The sequence below is a fragment of the Mus caroli genome, unplaced genomic scaffold, assembly GCF_978045245.1.
Source record: "Mus caroli unplaced genomic scaffold, Mus_caroli_1 scaffold_15, whole genome shotgun sequence".
NCBI classification, from domain to species: Eukaryota; Metazoa; Chordata; class Mammalia; order Rodentia; family Muridae; genus Mus; species Mus caroli.
The window spans coordinates 47,215,291-47,236,602 of NW_028227270.1; the positions used below are offsets into that span (position 1 = coordinate 47,215,291).

The 21,312-nt window shown below is 42.6% G+C and overlaps 2 protein-coding genes across 4 annotated transcripts in view; both read left to right on the forward strand.

The window, feature by feature from the left end:
* Ahrr (aryl hydrocarbon receptor repressor) overlaps nt 1–7,346 on the forward strand; it is a 71,280-nt gene extending 63,934 nt beyond the window's left edge. Inside the window, exons 7-10 of the mRNA XM_021180983.2 lie at nt 344–540; nt 5,200–5,261; nt 5,494–5,632; nt 6,338–7,346. Coding sequence (XP_021036642.1) covers nt 344–540; nt 5,200–5,261; nt 5,494–5,632; nt 6,338–7,346 — 1,407 coding nt within the window. The remainder of the gene's footprint in view (nt 1–343; nt 541–5,199; nt 5,262–5,493; nt 5,633–6,337) is intronic.
* A 5,074-nt stretch (nt 7,347–12,420) lies between these two features.
* Exoc3 (exocyst complex component 3) overlaps nt 12,421–21,312 on the forward strand; it is a 35,974-nt gene continuing 27,082 nt past the window's right edge. The window contains exons 1-3 of one of the 3 annotated variants that reach the window (XM_029468259.2): nt 12,463–12,490; nt 13,599–13,644; nt 14,085–14,275. In XM_029468259.2, coding sequence (XP_029324119.1) covers nt 14,102–14,275 — 174 coding nt within the window. In that variant the 5' untranslated portion in view covers nt 12,463–12,490; nt 13,599–13,644; nt 14,085–14,101. The other 2 variants (XM_021180434.3, XM_029468260.2) reach the window with 2 other exon arrangements.

Here is a 21,312-nt window from a genome sequence, read left to right on the forward strand (position 1 = left end):
TCAGGACTAAGTTCCAGAGAAGTCCTGCGAAAGATGGCTGATGGCTGGGTATAGGTCAGTGGCCACTTAGGTAGATATGTGCTCATGACACATGGATGGTGGGCATGCTAATATGTGCATGATGAGATTATGCTATTTATAACGGGCCATGAGACTGCCAATAAAGGAACTGTATCCCTAGGGCAGAGCTGGTCCTCCACATGTTGAGCTCCTTAGTGGAGGCAGGTGTTTCTTAAAGTTTTAGGATTAGGCCTGCTTAATGGTATTGCTACGAAATGACCTTCACATACTTGAGTTGGCTCTGTAAACAGCATGTCATCTTTCTGTCTCTTTAAAACACCAGACCATGCAGTTCCAAGGAAAACTAAAATTCCTGTTTGGACAGAAGAAGAAGACACCATCAGGAGCAGCCCTGCCTCCTCGACTCTCATTGTTCTGCATCGTGGCGCCAGTCTTGCCTTCTGTGACTGAGATGAAAATGAAAAGCACATTCTTGAAGGCAAAGCACAGGGCAGACATTGTGGTTACGATGGACTCAAGGTGAGTATAAATTGTCACATCATGACATTGAATTATGACAGCAAAATGCCCCACATGTTGTAATTTCTATATAAGTTGCCCCAGTAAATAATAAATATGAGGTTTGATATTTCTTAAAGAATTATTTACTTATTTTATGTATATGAGTACACTGTAGCTGTTTTCAGACACACCAGAAGAGGGCATCCCATTACAGATGGTTGTGAGCCGCCATGTGGTTGCTGGGAATTGAACTCAGGACTTCTGGAAGAGCTGTCAGTACTCAACCACTTAGCCATCTCTTAGCCTGAAGTTTGATATTTTTAAAACCATCTCAAAATGTACCTGACAACTCTTAGGGAAAGACATCTTTTCAAAATTGGTGCAAGCTGTAGCACCACACACTCCCATTGCGCTAAAGCTGCCCTTACCTTCTAGGCTCAGCCACCCAGAGAGAGGCCAAAATAGCAAGTCACCTCTATTGAGCCTGCCTCCTCCTCAGTTTGTTGGTGTTGGGTACAATACAGTTATCTGTCTAGAGGGCACATCTAAGGTAATTATTGGGACTGTGTCAACTTTCTAGGGCCTTGTCTCACCATCTTTGTGACAGTTTCTCAGTTTTCAGGAGTAGAAAACACACCTAGTTTTCTGGGCCATTTCTGGGAGTGATATAAAGTTATTTTCTACCTGATATAGTGATCTGGGAGTATGAGGTCAGAGAGAGTTGGGAGACAACCGTGCCTCCGTTCTGAATTTGATTTCTATTGTATGACACTGTTCCTGGAGAGACATGAGCAAATGTCTACTCACCCAAGACAGTGCACTGATGACAGACCAAAGTATGGAGAGCATGAAGTCCCACTTGGTAGACCAAAGAGTTTTATTATGGTTACTTTCAGAAATATAAGGGAGGGTGACTCATGGGAGCAGAAATGACCCAGAGACAGCTGCATCACTGAAGCCCATCCCAGCATGACAGACAATTCATGAAAGCTGGAAATCTGAAGCATTCTGCACATCTGCACAGCTTTCAGGCAGCACAATAGGTTGGAGGGTGGCCTTTCCTGGTGGCTCAGTTGATCTGATCCTTTTCTAAGCAGCTCATCTCATCTGAGGGTCATCTAGGCAGCTTGGCTTGTGAGAGTCTCAGCAGATTTTACTGCTTGTATATTCTTTGGAGGTGCTTACTGAATCCATTCAGTTTCAGGATCTTCCTGAAGGTATTTTGGGTTGTCTACTTCCTGTTTTAATAACCTTCACTGCAAGACGGAATGTTTTACCTTCCCTTAGAACATTTTGTTGTTTTCCTCGCCTGAAAAAATCCTGTCGTTAAACATTCCTCTTACATCCTATGTCTTAAGGAGTTTTCTTCTGAGATGGAAGGTTTTAACCTAGGAAGAAACTGCTGCACAACAATTTCCCACACAGATTGTAGGCAATGCTTTCTCCTGTTCCACTGTAGTAGTAGTAGTAGTAAAAAACAAACAATCCCCCAAAACAAAACAAAAAACCCCAACTAATTTCCAGTCACTTGTTTGTCCATTAGTGACTAAAGCAACCAAGGTGCCTACCTTCCCTCGCCAGAGCATACTAAGGTCTCAGTTGTGTTAGTTAAGACAGCAAGGCTTTGGATAAACAGTGGAAGCTGAGATGGGCTATCCATCTATTTAAAATTGAACCATGAGTTTCAGCTGTAACCCTGACCCTATTTCTAATTCGGAGCCATAGTGATCTTCTCTTAGAGGCATTGTGAGGTCTTCTCTGGCCTTGGTTGCTGGAAGAGTGCCGGGGAGGGGGCCAAGGCCATGGTCTAGGGCTAAGCCACAGATTGGTCACTCAGCCGTGGCTACAGCAGAGAGGCCACAAAGGATAAAAGAAAGGCTCTGGTGTAGAGCTAACAGGATCTCTTTCCTTTCAGCCAATGACATAGGGGAAGCACAGACTAGCCGATGGATCAGGAAGCTCGTTACTGGCACTGTCCCAGGATGTGGGGCATGACACCCTCAGTTCAGAATAGGGGAGCCTGTAGAATGGGCACTGCCTTCTGAAACAGCCTTACAAGGCATTTAACTGCCTGCATAGAGGCTGTACTGTGGGAAGGGACAAGGCTGATGAGGAAATGGTAGTCACAGATAGTTACAGCCTTTCTAGCTATAAAGAGCACTAATGCTGTGCTCAGAGATGGACTGAGAGACTTCTAGTGTAACCTCTAATCCCAAGATGGAAAATGCAATTCCTGGTATCATTTCACTCTGCCTTGGAGTCATGAGGGGAACAAGATTGAGTACACAGACCACTCCCCTTCCAAGGAGATACCTAGATGGATTTATAGGATTTCTGAAGCAGCAGCTCCACAATTCATTCTCCTCAGAGGCAGAGAGGATGGTGCCAGACCCTGAGAGCTGACTCTGGGAGCAGTTGTATCGTTACTGCAGGAGCAGCTGCCTTCTCTCAGCTTTCTTAACTCGGATTTTGTGTTGGATGTTCCTATTTATTTCTTCAGCCTGCTATGTTCTTTTACCTGCCTGCTAAAATTTATTTCAAATCTCCAAGTCAGTACTTGCTACAGTTTTGTCATTGCCCATACATATACAGTGAGAAATATGATTCTCAAAGAGTGCATACACATTCCCAGCAGCGACTCAGCCGACTAGGCTTCCCTCTCTCTCAGTCTCACAGCTCCTCACCAATCCCAGGTACAAAGAGATACATCATACTGCACAGAGGACTCTGGGGTAAGTCCAGCAGATAGAGTTTGAAGCCCAGGACTGGCACCCAGTAGAGGGACATCATTAGACAAGACACTTAAATTTCTCCTTCAAAAAGAAAAATGGGCCTATCAAGATGACTAAAAATTATGCTAAATAGAATTTAATGATGAAATTTATGACTCCTGTATCCCTAAGCAGGCCAGACTTGGCTACTCATCCAACTATGTCCATTAAAGAGGCCAATAATGATAAATATGGAGAAGGAAGACATTGATCTAGTACATAGGAGATAGGAAGACATGAAAAGGTCCCACCCATATTTGGAGCATATACAAAAGCTTTTGGATTAAACAGAGGCAGAATTGGAGTAAGGGTAAGAGGTATGCTTAATTAAGCAGTTCTAGTCGAGGCATGGTAATCTGGTTAACTATTCAGTCAGTTCTGGTTCTGCAAAGTGGTCTGAAGAAATCCTTATTACTTGAGAAGATAAACTGGATCTCAGGAGATAGTTAATATTTCTTCAAGCTTTGACTCTACCATCATGGACAGTCTGCCTTATGAAGCCTTCCTGTTGCTAGAATCTAAGGTGTCTGCAGGTTTGGAGAAATGACTAGAGGCCTCTAGTCACTTCAAGAACATGAAACAGAGCAAGGCTCTGGTGGTGGCACTTGCACACTTGTTAGGCAGAGGCAGGCAGATTTCTATGAATTTAAGGCTACCCTGGTCTACAGAGTGAGTCCAGGACAGCCAAGGCTACACAGAAAAACCCTGTCTTTAAAAAGCCATCAAAAAAAGGATATGAAACAGACTGCAGTAAAGAGCTGACAAGCCTCCTCCATTATTCTTATTTTTTGTGCCTTAAGTCTTTAAGACGAATGCAATAATGTACTACTTTTACATCAGCCACAAGTTAGAGTTATCTGAAAAGGAAGGAGCCTCAACTGAGAAAATGCTTCCATAAGGCCCAACAGCAGAGCCTTTTCTTAATTAATGATTTATGGAGGGAGGGGGCCCAGCTCATCGTGGATGGTGCCATCTTGGGGCTGATGGTCCTTCATTTCTGTAACTCATCAAGCCATGGTGAGTTAGCAAGTAAGCAGAAGTCTCCCAGGCCTCTGAATCAGCTCCTACCTTCAAGTTCCTACCCTGCTTGAGTTCCTACCCTCACTGCTTTCGATGATGAACTGTTATTTGGAACTGTGAGTGAAATAACCCCCCCCCCCCAAAGTTGCTTTTGGTCATGGTGTTTTATCACAGCAATAATAACCTTAAGACAATAAGATAGGTACCCCTAGTTCCTAGGTCCATGAATGATTAATGTGCCTATGTACATAGACAAACAGACAATCTAAAGTAGAGAACACAGATGCAAAGGGAAAGTAGAGACACCGGACTTTCATCCTGCCTTTAGATACTTTGTGAGGAGCCCAAGTGAGGAGCTTAGTTTTTAATAAAAGCAACTTCCAAGTGCCTGCTCTCTCGTCACACCCCACATCCCCATATTTACCCTGGGGGTAGTGGCTCTGTGATCACTAATGCGTTGTTATGATGATTGTATAAAACACAGCTTCCTTGAATCACAAGAGCCAATTTTATTCTTATTCTGGTCTTCTGGAGGGGAGGAAGGTGGAATCTCTAAAAGCCACCGATGTGCCATAAACTTCCTGAAGTAATTAATTAGCTTTGCATTAGACCTTAGAAGTTCTATAAGAAAAAAAAACTCTGCAAAATAAGGATTAAAAGGTATAAGAGTTAATTTCTATTTCCTTTTGAGCAAGTGATCTTCTGTTGTCTAACCTTTGAGAGCAACCTAGGAATAAAAAGCAGTTCACTTGTTCAGTTTTCTTCTGGCAGACTCATTGGTGTGAGTGTGAGTCAAGAGGTCTGGGCAATGGGGCCTGGGGTTTTGCTGACTCCTTCCATTGTCTTATTGTTAACCTACATTAATGTTGTTATCTGGTCTTCACAGGGCAAAAGCTGTTACAAGTCTATGTGAATCAGAATTGCATCCCAAACTCAATTACTTAGCAGGTACTTCTAAAACTTCACCTTCTTGGCTTTTCTCTGTTGGGAGATGCTTCTGTCCCTGGGAGAGCTCCCCATGCCCACAGAACTCTGTGTATTACCTAGAGATGCCATGACCAGCAGGGAGTACTACTGAGATAATTGCCTGCTGCTGTCACTCTGGTCCTGGTCATTGCTGAGAACAAACCTGCTCATTAGCTCTCATTGTGACATCTTTCCCCTCTCTAAACCCTAACAGGAAGGAGCAATGGAGAAAATGGCATTTCACTGTTCAGGGGACAAACAGATAGGAGCCATTGGGCCCGGGCTCTAGCCAGGTCTTCATGTCTGTGCCTCAGGGGTGGTCCTGACCTGCTGGACCCCAAGGGGACTTCAGGGTAAGTGGTAACACACTGCACAGTTCCCAGTTCCAAGTTAAATCACTGTGGATATCAGAATGAAAGGGGTGGAATAGGCATGGAGAAGAAATATTTGCTGCATCCCTCACACTGGTTTGTCTGTACACATCCTCTCAGCCTGGACAGCAAGCAATCAGGGAGGAGTATGTTTGTTTCAGAAATCCTTTCAGGTCATAGCCCTTCTTCCACCTGCCACTTGCCCAGCCTCTCACCCTGACCATAGGTTTCTTTAACAGAATGGCTATTAGGTAGCACCCTCCTCGTTTCTCATCTTTCATCACACAGGTACTAGTCCTGTTAGCCCCCAAAGTGTCCTGTGGTCAACCATAGGATTGTTCTTTTAGTTTAATAGTCCCTACAATATCATATTAGTCATGATCATATGGTTAATGGAAGGCACTCACCCATTCCCAGAGATGCCTTCCTGGAGCAAGGAGAGTAGCACGCTGCCTGGGAACCTAGGTGTCAAGGAAGGCAAGATAGAGTGAGGAAGGCTTTTCACTGGTCCCTCGGACTAACAACAGGTGGTTGAAAAGGCCAATGTGGTCTGGGAAGATTTGAAGCTGCCTTTGGGATTTAATTGGTATCATACTAAGTTGCCATCCACTCATAGAGAGGCTGTGGCCTGTAAATAGTGAGACTATTGCTTCTGTGCTATGTCCAATGGCTATCTTTTCTCTGAAGGGACAGAGAAGAGGAGGACCAGAAGCACATACTAAGGAGATCCCCTGGTGCCTGGGGGCAGAGGGAGATGCACAAGTACAGTTATGGTTTGGAGACACCAGTACACTTGAGGCACCTGAACTGGAGCACAGAACAGCGAAGTCAGGAGGGCACTACCAAGCTGACTCGGCAGCCTAGTAAGAATGAGCCATCCACATGTCTGGTGCCCCGTGGTTCCTGTGTGCCCTACCCTGGAAGCGAGGGCATGCTCAGTGCCAGCAACATGGCTTCTTTTAGAGATTCACTAGACCATCCCACTGGTGCCTACTGCAGTCAGATGAACAGACCCTTGCCGGATATCCACCAGGGCCAGGTGGATCCTTCCACCTGCCATATCTCCCAGGGCAGTCTGGGATCTAGGATCCCTCTGTCTGGAATGCAGCGCTTCACAGCTAGGGGATTTTCTACAGAGGATGCAAAATTGCCCAGCCTGCCAGTGACCATAGGCACCCCATGCAACCCAGTATTGTCACTGGATGTGCCAATCAAGATGGAGAATGAATCTGGGTCCCAGGATATAGTTGAAGCTAGTGCAACTAGCTGTGTGTGGCTGGGAACCAGCGACATGGCCAGAAGACATCTGGTTGGTTTCCCTGCCAGGATGCACCTGAAAACAGAGCCCGACTATAGGCAGCAGGCCTGTACCCCACACCTTGGTCATGGTATGCTGGGAACTAATCCCTACAGCAGAGATACTGTTGGATCCTGTAGGGAGCATGCTCCTCTTTACTCTGCACATTGCACCTGCCTGGATCCAGAGCCTCCTCATCACCTCTTCATGTGTAGCCACAGTGAGAGCCAGCACCCCTCATTGGACCAAGACTGCAGAGCTCCTATTGTTAAGCGTGAGCCTCTGGACTCACCATCATGGGCTGCTCCTGGGCAGGTGACTGTGCCCAGGATGTTCCCTAAGAGTGCCTCTATAACTGTGATCCCATCCAAAGGCTCTGATGGAATTTTCCTACCCTAGAGTTGCTCCTCTGCTGGAAATTCAGTCCTTGGATAATGGAACATGATCAGAGATTCTTATAGTGACCCTCTTTACAGAACTCAGTGGGTGAGGCTGAGATTCCCTGTGTGTAGCATAGCAGTAGAGCATTCTGAATCACATAGAACATCAGAGGATTCTCATGCATAAACCTCAATCTGTTCAAGTGGACAGCATTTCTCTTTGAGAAATTAAAATGTTTAAGGAAGTAGCTAACAGTATTCTATTCTGGCCAGGGCTCAACTGATTGTCAAAATGATGTGTTCCTCGTGTCCAAGCTTGTTACACCTCCTGCCTGTATGTAGCAGGAATTCAGAGGCTCTTAATCAAGAACCGAGGCTGTACTTTGCATAATGATAGTCATGGAAACACCATGGTGATTTTGGTGGGTCGCTGAGTATGGTTTATGTGCCTGTGTCTCTGAGTACATCATATGGTAGAGGCCAGGAACCAGGGAAGCACAACACACAGAAAAGGATGAGGCCATACTGATGAAGAGGCATTGCCCTGGCTGTTGTCTTACAGGGCTTCCAGTAAGAGCAACCATTCTAGCTCAGGGAGCCTTAGGGACAAAAAGGCAGCCACTATTTGTTTTGAATTGTAAAGACAATACAATCTAATTGTAGGAAATGTGGATATTGTGTATAAAACAGAAAGGAAGAGTCACCAGGAACTGCTGGCAAAATGACTATAGCTGGGGGTGCAGTTGAGAATGTTCCAAGGAAGGGCTTAAACCACAAATCCTGCTCCATTAGCACAGGATCCGCTAAACAGGTAAAGGTCTGCTGCTCTCTGCCTGTCTGTTTGGTTCAAAGTCTTTTTCAGGGATGAACATCCATCTCTGATGCTACTTCCCCTGAGGTCTTAGGAATGGCAAGAATGGCTGGAAAGGCCTTGTGGCTAATTCTACTAGGTAGTCTCTTCAGCATAGATTTTCTTTCCTTTACCTATGGCTCCAGGGTATCATTGCTCAACCATTGGCCAAGTGAAAGAAGCTGTCTGGCGATGCCTATCACCTTATCAGAACCAAGTTGGGTGGGCAGGACTAAGTCTTCTGCCCAGTTTTTGAGCTGTTTGGCTCTCAAGAAGACTCACCATGGGACCAGGATACAACTGAAGATCTCCTAGAACTGAGAATACTCACTGTGAGAGCCCTGGGCCTTGTGCTCTCTCTGTCCTTAGCCCACAGAAGATTTTCAAAGGGCAAGATGGAAGTTGTGCTGTCATAGATGTAAGGCATGCTTATATGGCCACTTCAGCTTTCCTATTACTTAATGTCTGAAGCCAGGATGGTGTCCCAGTTCTTACCCCTGTGCCTAGCCTCCTGTCTCCCTCCTTTCCTCAAACTGCACCAGTTTATACATTGCTTATGCATTTCTGCCAAGCATAGCATACCTTGTGGGTATTAATGAATAACAGCAGGTAAAATTTGAGTCTTCTGCAACACTTCCTGTTCTAAACACATGCCTAGCTCCTAAGGACAGGACATGCTCATACCACTCAAGTGTCTTCCAATCTAGTATTTCTCTCTGAAAGTCCTTAGTTATGTTCCCATTCTAAGTCATACTCATCATCCTATACACTTCCTACACAAGGAGCAGGGAACACAGTAGACTGTTATGTTTCAATGTATACAATATTTACCAAGTGTTCTGGAGACAGTGAAAAAAACCTAGGGAAAGGGACCATGAAGATGGAATTCAGAGACAGTATTAGACCAAGTGGCATGAATCCCAGCACTTGAGCGATTGAAACAGAAGATGAGCAGTTCAAGCCTACATCAGACCTTGTCTCAAACAAAATAAAACAAAATACATTACTACATATTTATCATCCCCTTGCTATGTAATCGAAGAACAGCTGTGTCCTCAGTGAAGTCCCTATGTTCTCTGCCCAGGTACTTTGAACCTTTCAGATGTACCTCATCTGCACCCCTGCTGGGATGACTTATCAATCAGATGTACCTCATCTGCACCCCTGCTGGGATGACTTATCAATCAGATGTACCTCATCTGCACCCCTGCTGGGATGACTTATCAATCAGATGTACCTCATCTGCACCCCTGCTGGGATGACTTTCCAAATGTGGAGCATGGGCAGCTCTACAGGGACCTGGGCTTCCCTGCAGGTCAGGCTTTGTGGACACTGAGTTCTGCACTTGGATGTCATTTTAGCAGATTTTGTGTTTTGGGGATACCACACCCTATGGCAAGCTTGGATACCTGGTGCCAATGCTGTCTAATGAAGATCAAATCTCCCAAACCTGCACTTTTGCTCATTCATCACAAATCTCCAGTCAGCTTGCACAGGAAGCGAAGAGAGGTTGTTCCTATTTTAGCATTTCACCATATACACTAACTACAAGTTCATGTTTTTTTGGCTAAAAAAATATCAAAAATTAAGTGTAGTGAGAGATGGGCTGGGGAGGAATAAATACAAAGTGCCCTTATATTTGCAGATTCGACTGGGGGGGGGGAAAGTCCTCAAGAACTTTAGGCATACACTACAGTGCAGCTGTCTGTGCTATTTTCTTGGTGCTCTGTTTTAACAGAGAATCCAAACGCATTTCTCATGTGGTGGTTTGTACTACATTTGCAAAACTTGTGTAAAATAAATCTCATATTTCCATGTATTTAATGTGAAATTGTGTGCCTTTTCCTTCAGAGTGTTTGGGATTCACATTCTAGGATTGCAGAAGGGGATAATAAATGTAAAAGTAGAAAGTTGGAGTTAAGGGTTGGTATTGGGTCCTCCTCTGCTCTCAAGGGGTGGGGGGTGGGGGTGGGGTCAGGAACCTCCTGTGCCCTAGAACATCCCCGAGGAAGGCAGAGCAGAGGGATCTTTTCACTCAATGGTATTTTTATTCTGCAATAGATGCATTTTAACCTTTTTTTCTTTATGGCTCATGTACTTTGTATTTTCACAACAGTCTCTGTGGCTTTTGACAAAACCTGGGAAGTTGATGTTAATGTCACCACCCACAATTTTTTTCAGGATTTAATTGGCTATTATGAGAAAACTTCCTCCACTACTAACCCCTTTGTTTCCTTATGTTTTAAATTTTCTCTTATAACAGTTTCACCTTGCTTAATCCACGTACCTGCACTCATTTGAACATATTTGTACTTCCCACTCTGTTCTTAATTATGCATCAAGTCTCCCTTTTCCCACATTCTCTTCTGTCTGAAATCCTCTATGCTCTCTTCCTTGTCTCTGTTCTACTTGTTTGGAGGCTACAATTCTATCTCTTTGGTGCATATTTAATAACATCTACTGTGTAGCTCATCAAGAAGTCTGGCCTCTGAGAACACAAACAAGTTTTGGCCACATTAAGACTCACTTCTATTAAGATTGAGGGGCCCAAAGAGCCCTTCTGGATTTTCTTTGCCAAAGGCTAGGCCTTAGCACTACTCTTCACACTGAAGAGGAGGAATCTGTCCCAAGTGCAGTGTCTTTGGCAGCCTTCTCTACTTTAGGGCCTAGCATAGCCATGTAGCCTTCTAGCCATCCCCAGGATAGATTATTTCTGTTGTGTTTCTGGACCCACCTGTTCACCAAGGAAGCTCTGAGGTGATCATCTGGGTTTCTAGGAGTCTCCATCTGCTCTTCACCTACTTGGAACCCATGCCTTCTCCTTTGTGTGGGTGGGTGTAAAAATGACTTTGGGGCCACTCTCCCTGCTTCAGGGCAGCAGAACCTTTAGTCACTGCTTCATTTTTTCTTTCCCTACCTTGGCTCTGGTTATTCCTAGGCCTACCTATGAACTTACCTGTACACTCAAAAGTATGCTTAGCATATTCACTTCCTGAGTTTTGTCACTCTGTGGCTTGCCAAAAACAAAAGCTGAGATTCTTATTTTATTTAGTTAGTTAATTGAAAGGAAACAAGCTGAGTCATCTACCGAAGCAGTTCACATCTAACTAGGCTAGTTAACTGAATTCGTTAGGGAGCACCATGACTAAACACTCCACTATATAGTGGGCAGCAGGAGATTAGGGTTGGATATAAGGTAACTAAGGAAAACCACAGCTTTGTCTTGGTAGCTGTGCCTCCCCACTTTGCAGTTTAACATTCACGAAGCTGAAATTCTTCCTGTTTTGTCATAAACTAAGGGGTCAGGGCACTTTCCCAGTTGCAACTCCTACACTAAGGGAGGGGCTGCATCTTCAAAAGACTGACTTCATCATATAATTTGCATTGTGGTTATGACAGGTTACCTATATTGTTCTTTCATTTACTGAAGATTTACCCCATCATCCATTGGCTTGGGAGAGCCAGACTTTGTAGTGATGTTATGGGTAGGCACACAACTCAACAAATGTATGCAGAAAAGGTGAAAAAAGAAACAAACAAACAAACAAACAAACAAACCTGTCAGGGCAGGGTTTTCATACCTGATGGGTGAGTGGAAGAACCTAAACCCCGCCAAAATTTACTAAAAGTTCATAACAGTGTGGGGGAAATCTCTGTATCTGCAGAGGTAGAACAAAGTTTCTGGCTGTTCTAGGTACCGGGGCGACCTGATGCTTCACTGCTTCCTTCAGCTGGAGTAATTCCACCAGCTGCTGTTTTGCTCGTGTTTTTGTTTTCTTCGTCGCTTCTGCGTGCTACGCGAGCAGCTATCAGCAGCAGCCCACTCTCTGTGGCACTGTCCTGAATACTTGAAATCTACTTGCTGTCAGAAACCTCTGAGGGATGAGGGTGAGGACAGCAAGAAGAAACAAATATACGAAATATAAGTACTGGAATCTTGAATACAAGACACACTAAAGAAATGGAAGAGGTGTGGAGAGATTAAGGTAGCTAAGGGGAGGAACTGAGCAAGGGCAAACCTAAGAGGTGAATCCGGAGAGAAAGGGTGGGTACAATAGGTGCTACTTAAAAAAAGAGGGTCGGGAGAGCGCCAAACGTCAGACGGCGGAGCCAGGCCTGAATCCGTAATCCCTGATCCTGAGTCTGTGTCACCAGGAGCACGACAAGTTTCCTAAGAGTCTACAGAAAGATCGCCCGTACAGCGCCTTCAAGGTTACCCAGATCCCATCCTTCCGCTCAGACGCCGGAAACGGAAGTGACCGCGTTGCACACTTCCGGTCCGGCTCCGGGAGGTGGCAGCGGCGGTGCGGACGGTGAGGAAGCTCTGCTCTGACAGCCTTGGGTGACTGTGCGGTGGGCGGGGCGCTGGGCCCTCGACTGTGGCACAGTGTACCCCTTAGTGGGTTTGTCCTTGGCGAGGGACAGCATCGGCCGAGGTTTCTGGCGGGATGCGACACCCTCTGGTGCGGGTCCCTGGGCGGGTTTGGGTTTGTCCTCGGTGTGCGTCCCTCCCATCCCCTTGGTCCGGGCTGCTTCTACCCTCAAGAGTTCCCTTTTGCCCCAGAGGCCGGAAATCTGACAGTCCTCAAACTGCCGTTGGAAGCAGATTTGGTGGCGATCCCGTACTGTTTTTTTAGTTTTTGATTCTCCGTGTTCAGGTTTATGAGTGGACTCTTTCTTGCAAAACTTTTTTGGTTTTGGGTCAGCTTTCGTTTTGCATCTGGCTTGTAACACTGCCACAGGACTGCCTTTCACCTGTCAGCTGGAGTGAAGTGACTCCATGCCAGAGGGATGATTTGGTATTAAGTTTAATACCTAGTCCTGTAAATAGAATTATATAAGTTTTAATGTTGTTGGGAATGCTGAAGATAACATGTCAAACTAAAGCAAAAGCAAAAAAAAAAAAAGAAAAAAAAGAAAAAAAGAAAGCCCGCAGTGAATCAGTCCTGTTAGAAGTGGTTGTGGAATCCTCTTTCTGTGGCCTGCTCAGATTTCCTGTTTGGGTACAAGTAATTTTATAGTCAGAAGATGAAGATGGTGTTTGCAATGCTGTTCCACTTGAATGAAAATGCAAAGAGAGAAATACACAGGGAGAAGCTTCATAACTGGAAATGTACAATGGATTTTAGTGGTTTTCTGAGACTACTTGGGAATAGAGTGAAAGATTCCAGAAGGTAGGTCTTTATCACGTCTGTGGCTGTTGAGTAGCTGAAATCAAAGGGAACAGTGTTATTAATTCCCTCATTTGCTGGATAGCCAGTGTAGGTCAGCATCAGCAAATAGCTAGTGTAGGTCCATGACTAGGATAGTATTAGATATTAGACTAAAGGGTGATTGACCTGGTACATTTGTGCTTAGGGGAAACAAGCTATTCAAGTAAGGACAATAAAATACCTTTTGCTGTCTTACCTTTGTTTTTAGACGTGTTAAAAAGTAAGAAGTGGTATCTTGGCCACCCAGAGCAGTGGTAAGGGAGTCATTAAGACTCGTGTTTGCCCACTGGGCTGCTGAAGTGTATGTAATAGTTGTTGCCTTCCAGTGACTAACTACCCCATGGACCTGGGCAGCACTAGGGTGAGCTCCAGAAATGAAAGCTGATCTTTTATAGGGCTAAGAATTATGTTAGAGCTGCCTTTGACATAGTCTAAGTCCCTGTATAAATACTCTGTGTGACTGTCTTACGCCTGTGAGATATCCCTGCTTCTCTCTGTTAAGGTAAAATCTTCTTAGCAGTTGAATTCTAAAGATTTGCAGTTTTAAGGAGTTTATGACCCAAGTTCAGCTTTCATTTCTAGTTTGCTAATTTAAATGCCATAGAAATTCTCCATTAGTTGCATGGTGAGCACATGACCTTTGCATGTGGAGTCATCACTTCATTTTGACATACCCTCTCCTTTGTGTATATAGTGTACCTGTGGTATGACATGTGCAAAGATTCTGCCTACTTTTTGACAATGAAGGAGACAGACCTGGAGGCTGTTGCAACAGCAGTCCAAAGGGTTGCTGGGATGCTTCAGCGCCCAGACCAACTGGACAAAGTGGAGCAGTATCGCAGAAGGGAAGCTCGGAAGAAGGCCTCTGTAGAGGCCAGGCTAAAGGTAGGAGGCCATAGAAATGACGGAACAGAGCCATTTGTCTTGAGTTTCTCTTCGCCACTACCCTGCTTGCCTACAACCCTATTTTATGGAAATATATTCTCAACTGAGGTTGACTCAGTCTTGTGACAAGTTAACATAAAGTTAGTCAACACAGTATAGTATATATTATGTGTGTGTGTGTGTGTGTGTGTGTACATATACACTTAAATCTAGATTCCGTATATGAAAGCCTGCTATTTTTGTCTTTCTTCTTACTGTTTTTTTGAGTTCCTTTCATTTGGACTAGCAGTTCTCATCCTGTAGGTCATGATCCCTTTGGGGATCGAGCAACCCTTTCACAGGGGTCAGTCACCTAAGACCATCAGAAAACACACATTTACAGTAATGTTCATAATAATAGCAAAAATTTTTTTTTATTATCGGTTCTTTTGATTCCTTTTTTTAAATTTTTAATATTTTTTATTACATATTTTCCTCAATTACATTTCCAATGCTATCCCAAAAGTAATAGCAAAAATTTAAAAAGTACAGTTATGAAGTAGCAAGGAGCTGGGTGGTGGTGGTGCACATCTTTAATCCCAGCACTTGGGAAGCAGAATCTCTGTAAGTTCAAGGCCATCCTGGTCTTCAGAGCAAGTTCCAGGACAGCTAAGGCTGTATAAAGAGACCCTATCTGGAAAACCAACCTACCAAACAAAATGAAGTAGCAACAAACATAATTTTATGGTTGGGGTCACCACAACATGAGGAACGTGTTAAAAGGCTGCGGCATTAATAAGATTGAGAACCACTGCATTGGACTCTTTTCTTCATACCTCATAATCCCCTTTAACTTTCATGGTCTCTCTCTCTCTCTCTCTCTCTCTCTCTCTCTCTCTCTCTCTCTCTCTCTCTCTCTCTGTGTGACTCTTTTCTTCATACCTCATAATCCCCTTTAACTTTCATGGTCTCTCTCTCTCTCTCTCTCTCTCTCTCTCTCTGTGTGTGTGTGTGTGTGTGTGTGTGTGTGTGTACTTAAATCTAATTTCTTTAACTCTGAAAGAAGACATGCAATATTTGTTTTTCTGAGTATGACTTATTTAATCAAAATGACCTCCAGTTTCTCTCCTTTCTTTTTTCTGCAGATGACATAATTTCATCTTTCTTCACAGTTGGATAAAATTCTATTGTGCACTTTATCCATTCATCTGTTGGTGGACTTCTAGGCCAGTTCTGTGTCTTGGCTTTTGTGACTAGTGCAGCAATAAGCTCAGCTGTGCTAGTAGTATCTCTCTGGCTCGTGACTTAGACTCTTTTGGATCACCTAGGGGTGATAGAGCTGGATTGTATGGTAGTTTTATGGTTGGAAGATATCTCCATACTGAGGTACATATTTGTGTACCATGTGCCTGTCTGGTGTCTGCAGAGGTCAGAAGAGGGCATTAGGTGCCCCAGGAACTGGGATGGGTGGCTGTGAGCCACCATGTGGGTGCTGGTGACTGAAGCCAGAACTGCAAGGACAGCAAGTGCTCTTGATCCACCAAGCCATCTCTCCGTCGTCTCCCAGCATGTTTTTTAAATGATAGCCATTATGATTGGAGTGAGATAGAATATTAATGTACTTTTGCTTATCCAGCTATTCTTGCTTCTTTGATTGATTGTTTTGTGTGTGTGTGATGTTTTTAGGCAAGATCTCACCATACACCTCTGGCTGGCTTTGTACCCCCTGTGTAGCCCAAACTGGCCTCAAATTCACAATAGTTCTTTTGCTTTAGGGCTTGGGTGCAGGCTTTACAGTTGTGTGTCACCACATACACCCAGTATAGTTTCAATTGCATTTTCCTAAAGGATAATGTTGTTGAACATTTTTTTCATGGATCTTACTTGCATTTCTTCTTTTGATAGCTATATGTTCAGTTTGTTAGCTTATTAATGGAGATTTGGGGTGTGTGTGTGTTTACTTGTTTATGGGTGGTAGGTTTTAATCTCCTGTTGGATATAGAGAATGCAAAAATCTGTTTTGTAGGCCGCCTTTTCACTGTTTTGATTGTAACATTTGCTGTTTAGAAGCCTTTTTACTTCTTGTTGTCCTATTTGTCAGTTCTTTTTTTTTCTTTTTTTTGGTTTTTTCGAGACAAGGTTTCTCTGTGTAGCCCTGGCTGTCCTGACACTCACTTTGTAGACCAGGCTGGCCTCGAACTCAGAAATCTGCCTGCCCCTGCCTCCCGAGTGCTGGGATTAAAGGCGTGCGCCACCACGCCCGGCTCTATTTGTCAGCTCTTAATGATTATTTCTTGAGCCTATTTGACTTCTTTTTAAGGCATCTTGCCTATGCTTGTAGCTTACAATGTTTCTCTGTTTTGTTGTAGCATTTCAGGTCTTCCATTAAGATCTTTGATCCATTTTTAATTGTTTTTTGTGCAAAATGAGTGACAGGAATCTGGTTTTATTCTTCTACATGTGAGTACTGAGTTTTCCCAGCACTGTTTTAAAGAGAGCATCTTTTCCAATTATGGTTTTGAACCTTTACCAAAAACTCGATGGTTGGAGTTGTATTTCCTTTCTTTTCTGGCTCTTCAGCCTGTTCCGTTAGTTGGTGGGTCAGTTTTCATGTAAGCACTGCGCTGTTATGACTTTATTTTTCAGTCCTGTGCTTCTATAACAATTTCAGGGTTGACTTTTCTTATTTCATTGTTTTCACTTTGTATCTCTTAGTTCTTGGAAAGTTTTTAGTGCACCTAAAACCTTTTTAGTTGTCTGCAATGTTATTTGATAATACTCATCTCTCCAACTCTGCCCAGATCCATTTCCATTTCTTTATCCAACCAACTTTGTGTCCTTCTAGAAAAAGAAAAACAACAAACTTCCAAAACCAGTTTGCTGCCCAGATATTCTTAGATGTATGGTCTTCTACTGGAGTGTAGTCAACTTACTAGGTGCTAGACTCTTAGAGAAAACTGACCCTTCTCTTCCCAGCAGGTAACAATTGCCAGCCTCCCTGCCAGGCGTGGGACTGTGTGCCCAGCTCCCTGGATATGCTGGAATTCAGTCTGATTTGGGTGTGCACAGGTGTTGTGCCTGCTGTCAAAACCATTGTGAGTTCATATGTGCAGCTGCTGTACTGTATCCAAATGTGTCCGTGTGACCATTCACTGCCTCTGGCTCTTACACATTGTCTGTCACCTCTTCCATAATGGTCTCTGATTGAACTTATTTTTGGAGGGGGAGGTGAGGTACCAGAGGTATGTTCCCTTTAGGGCTGCGCATTCTACACTTTCTTATTCTCTGCACCTTGGTTGTGAGTTTCCGTGTTAAACGTCATCCACTGAAAGTGAAAGCTTCTCAGGTGAGGATCGAGGGATGCATTGATTTAACTGTGTAATGAAAGTTATTAGGAATCAATTTAATACGTGTCCCTTTAGCAAAATAATAGTAGGTTCTCTTTTGAGGCCTGTGAACTGTTTAGCCATGGGTTCTTGGCTCAGCAAGATCCTAGGGGTGAGTTTTATCTTCTGGAGCTCGGTTTAAATCCAAGCAGAAAGTAGATGGTTACTCCCGTGGGGTTTGCACCATGATTGCACCAATAGACCTGTCTTGACAGACCTGTCTTGTTGTAGCTCACAGTTTACAGCTGAGCACAACTGGTGATTTCTCTTCTGGTAGCTTGCATAGCACCCACCAGCACTGTAAAGCTATTCAGCAGGGATGAACCTTCTGGGTCCATAGCAGCCTCATCTTCCAAGGTTCTATCATTCAAGCATGTGGTATCTTCAACAACAGGTCTTGTAGCATCAAGGACTGAGAGCCTACCTAAGAACAGTGCATTGGACTGTAATGTTTAAAGTCTATGGGTCCACACTAGCCAATAGCTCCAAAAGAAATGACCTATTTCTGGCACTGGACTTTTTATTTGTTAGCCTCCAGTGTCAAGTAGGGACATTGTTGCCCTGTGACAGGCTTACTCCATGTCTTAGTTAGGGTTGTTGTTGCTGTGCTGAAAAAAACATGACCAAAGAAACCTGGGGAGTAACGGGTTTACTTGGCTTACCTTCCACCGCACACTGTTCATCATCGAAGGAAGTCAGGACAGGAACTCAAGCAGGACAGGATCCTGGAGGCTGATTCAGAGGCCATGGAGGAGTGCTGCTGACTGCCTTGCTCCCATGGCTTTGCTCAGCCCGCTGTCTTATAAAACCCAGGAATGGCACCACACACTATGGGCTGGTTCCCTACCATATCAATCACTAGATAAGAAACTTCTGTACAGCTTGGGTCTTATAGAGGCCTTTTCCCAACTGAGGTTCCCTCCTTTCAGATAACTCTAGCTTGCACCAAGTTGACATAGAACTAGCCAGGACACTCCATTTTGACTCTATATTATGTCTTTTTAGGACATTTCTATAATAGTAGGTGTCCTTATGTCTTTAGTGTTATTTATTGCTTCCCATACTCCTGCTGTACCCTCTGCTTCCTCACCTCACTTTAACCCTGCCCGTTCTGTTGTTGCCTTTTAGCCCCTTACACTAGTACACTCTGACTTACTTTCCTCCCATGACTCTCTCTCCTCATGGCCCCTTAGTAAGTTCCTGACCTCTATGGCTATTCCAAACAAAACACAATTTTTTTTTTTGTTTGTTTGTTTGTTTGCTGGCATAAAGTTGCTTTGGCTCTTTCAGGTCCTGTGCTTTTATAGCAACCTTAGGTTTGTTTTTCAACTCTATGAAGAATGTCATTGAGATTTTAATAAGGATTGCATGAATTTTTGTCTGCTGTCCTCACAAAATTTAATGAGCATAAGAGGTTTTTTCATCTTCTAGTGTCTCCAATTTCTTTCTTCAGTGTTTTAAAGTTTGTATTGTCAAGCTTTTTCTGCTCCTTGCTGATGTTTGTTCCTGGGTGTATACTATTTGTTTTGAAGCTATTGTGAGATTTAAGAGGAAAAAAAAAAAGTTTCTTTCTTGGCAAGTTAGCTACTAACTATATAGGAAAGCTACTGATTTTGTATGTTGATATTCTGCTCCTTTGCTGAAAGTGTTTATCGGGTCTGTAAGTTTCCTGATGAAGTCTTAAAGGTTTTTGAAATACAGGGTCATGCCATCTGTAAATAGGAGTAATTTTGCTTTTTTTCTATTTGTATTCCTCTGCTTTCTCTTGCTGTACCTAAGACTTACCGTACTGCAGTAAGAGTGAAGAGAGTAGGCACCTTGCCTCATTCCTAATTTTAGAGGAACTACTTTCAGCTTTACCCATTGGTATAATGTTGGCAATAGGTTTGTCATAAATACCCATAATACTTTATTTTCTTTCTATCCCTAAATTTTTTTATTGTGAAAGTAGTATTGAATTTATCTGTGTCTATTGAGATGGATCGTATGATTTCTGCCTTTCAAGCTTATTTATGTGTTGTTTTATATTTATTGATTTTTGCTTTTAATTAGTCTTGCATCCCAGGAATGAAACTAATTTTATTATTATAATGAGCTTCTTGATATGTTCTTGAATTCAGCTTATGAGTATTTTACTAATAATTTTATTTCTTCTACGTTTACCAGGAAAGTTTACTGTATTTTCTTTATTGTTGTTACTGTGGTGTCCTTAGACTGACTACTGTTGTATCAGGGTAATACTATCTTCATAGAATGATTTTGGTTTCTGAAAGTTTGAGGAGCATTGGTATCAGCTCTTCTTTAAAAGTCTTGTAGAGTTTAGTGAAGAATCTGTCTAGCCCAGGATTTCCCTTGTTTGGAGACTCTACTACTTCTGTCTTGTGATTTGTTTCAGGTATGTTTAAGTTGTTTATGTTGCTAGATGTAACTTGGTAGGTCATATGTATTTAGGAGTTCTTTTTATTCATTTCTTAGAGCTTGCAGTTTGGGGGCCATGGCATTAAATTATTCCCTAACAAGCCTTTGGATTTCCTTGGTATCTATTGTCCCCCTTGTCATCTCTGATTTTTATTAATTTGGGCCTTCATTCCCATCTTGGTTATTTTGCCAATCTTTCTTTCTTTCTTTTTTTTCAGAGAGCTAACTCTTTGGTTGATTCTATGTATTGCCATTTTTATCTCCATTTTATGCATTTCTTTCCTGATCCTAATATTTATTATTTTTTTGCTGTTTGAATTTATCTTGTTCTTGTTTTCCTAAGATCCTGAATCTCTGATCCTTAGTTAATTGGTTTGAGATCTCTGATTTTTTTTTTTTTTCGTGTAACCATTCAAGGCTATGAATTTTTTGAAAGATAGCCTTAGCTATATCCTATAGGTTCTGATAAACTGTGCTTTTATTTTCATTTACTAAGGATTTTTAAATTTCTACTCTTTTTTTTTTTATAACCTACTGGTCATTCAAGATTATTTTATTTAGTCTCCCAATTATTTTTATAGATTCTGTAGTTTCTCTTGCTGTTGATTACTTATTTTATTCCATTATGATCGAATAAGATAAGAGAAATTGTCTGAATTTTTTTGTATTTGTTAAAACAAACTTACTGTGTGGACTAAAATGTGATCTGTGTTGGAGAAAGTTCCATAGATTGATAAGAAAAATGTATATTATTCAGATGTTGGCTTGAATACTCTGTAGAATCAGGTGTGTATAACCTGTTATGTGAAGCTATGAATGTAGCCCAACATAAAATACTAAGGTTATTTAAAACATGAAATTAAAAAATAATCCTATTGTGAAGTTGAGTGCAAACTTTGTAGGTAACAAATCATTTTGCAGTGTCAATAAGTTAGGCATGCCTGTGTATAGATAAGCTTTTAAGTCCATTTGTTCTGTGGTATAATTTAACAATGAACTTTCTTTATTGATTTTTTTAGTCTAAATGACCTATTGATAACAGTGAGGTTTTTTTTTTTTTTATCAGTATCAGGACCTGTCTGCCCCTTTATATCCAGTAGTATTTTATAAAATCATGAGACCCATTATTTGGTACATATATATTTACAGTTGTAACTTTTTGATGGATTGTTTCTTAATATGTATCGGTCTTTATGTCTTATGAAAAGTTTTGGTTTTAAAACTACTTTATCAGATCTCAGAATAATGGCCTAA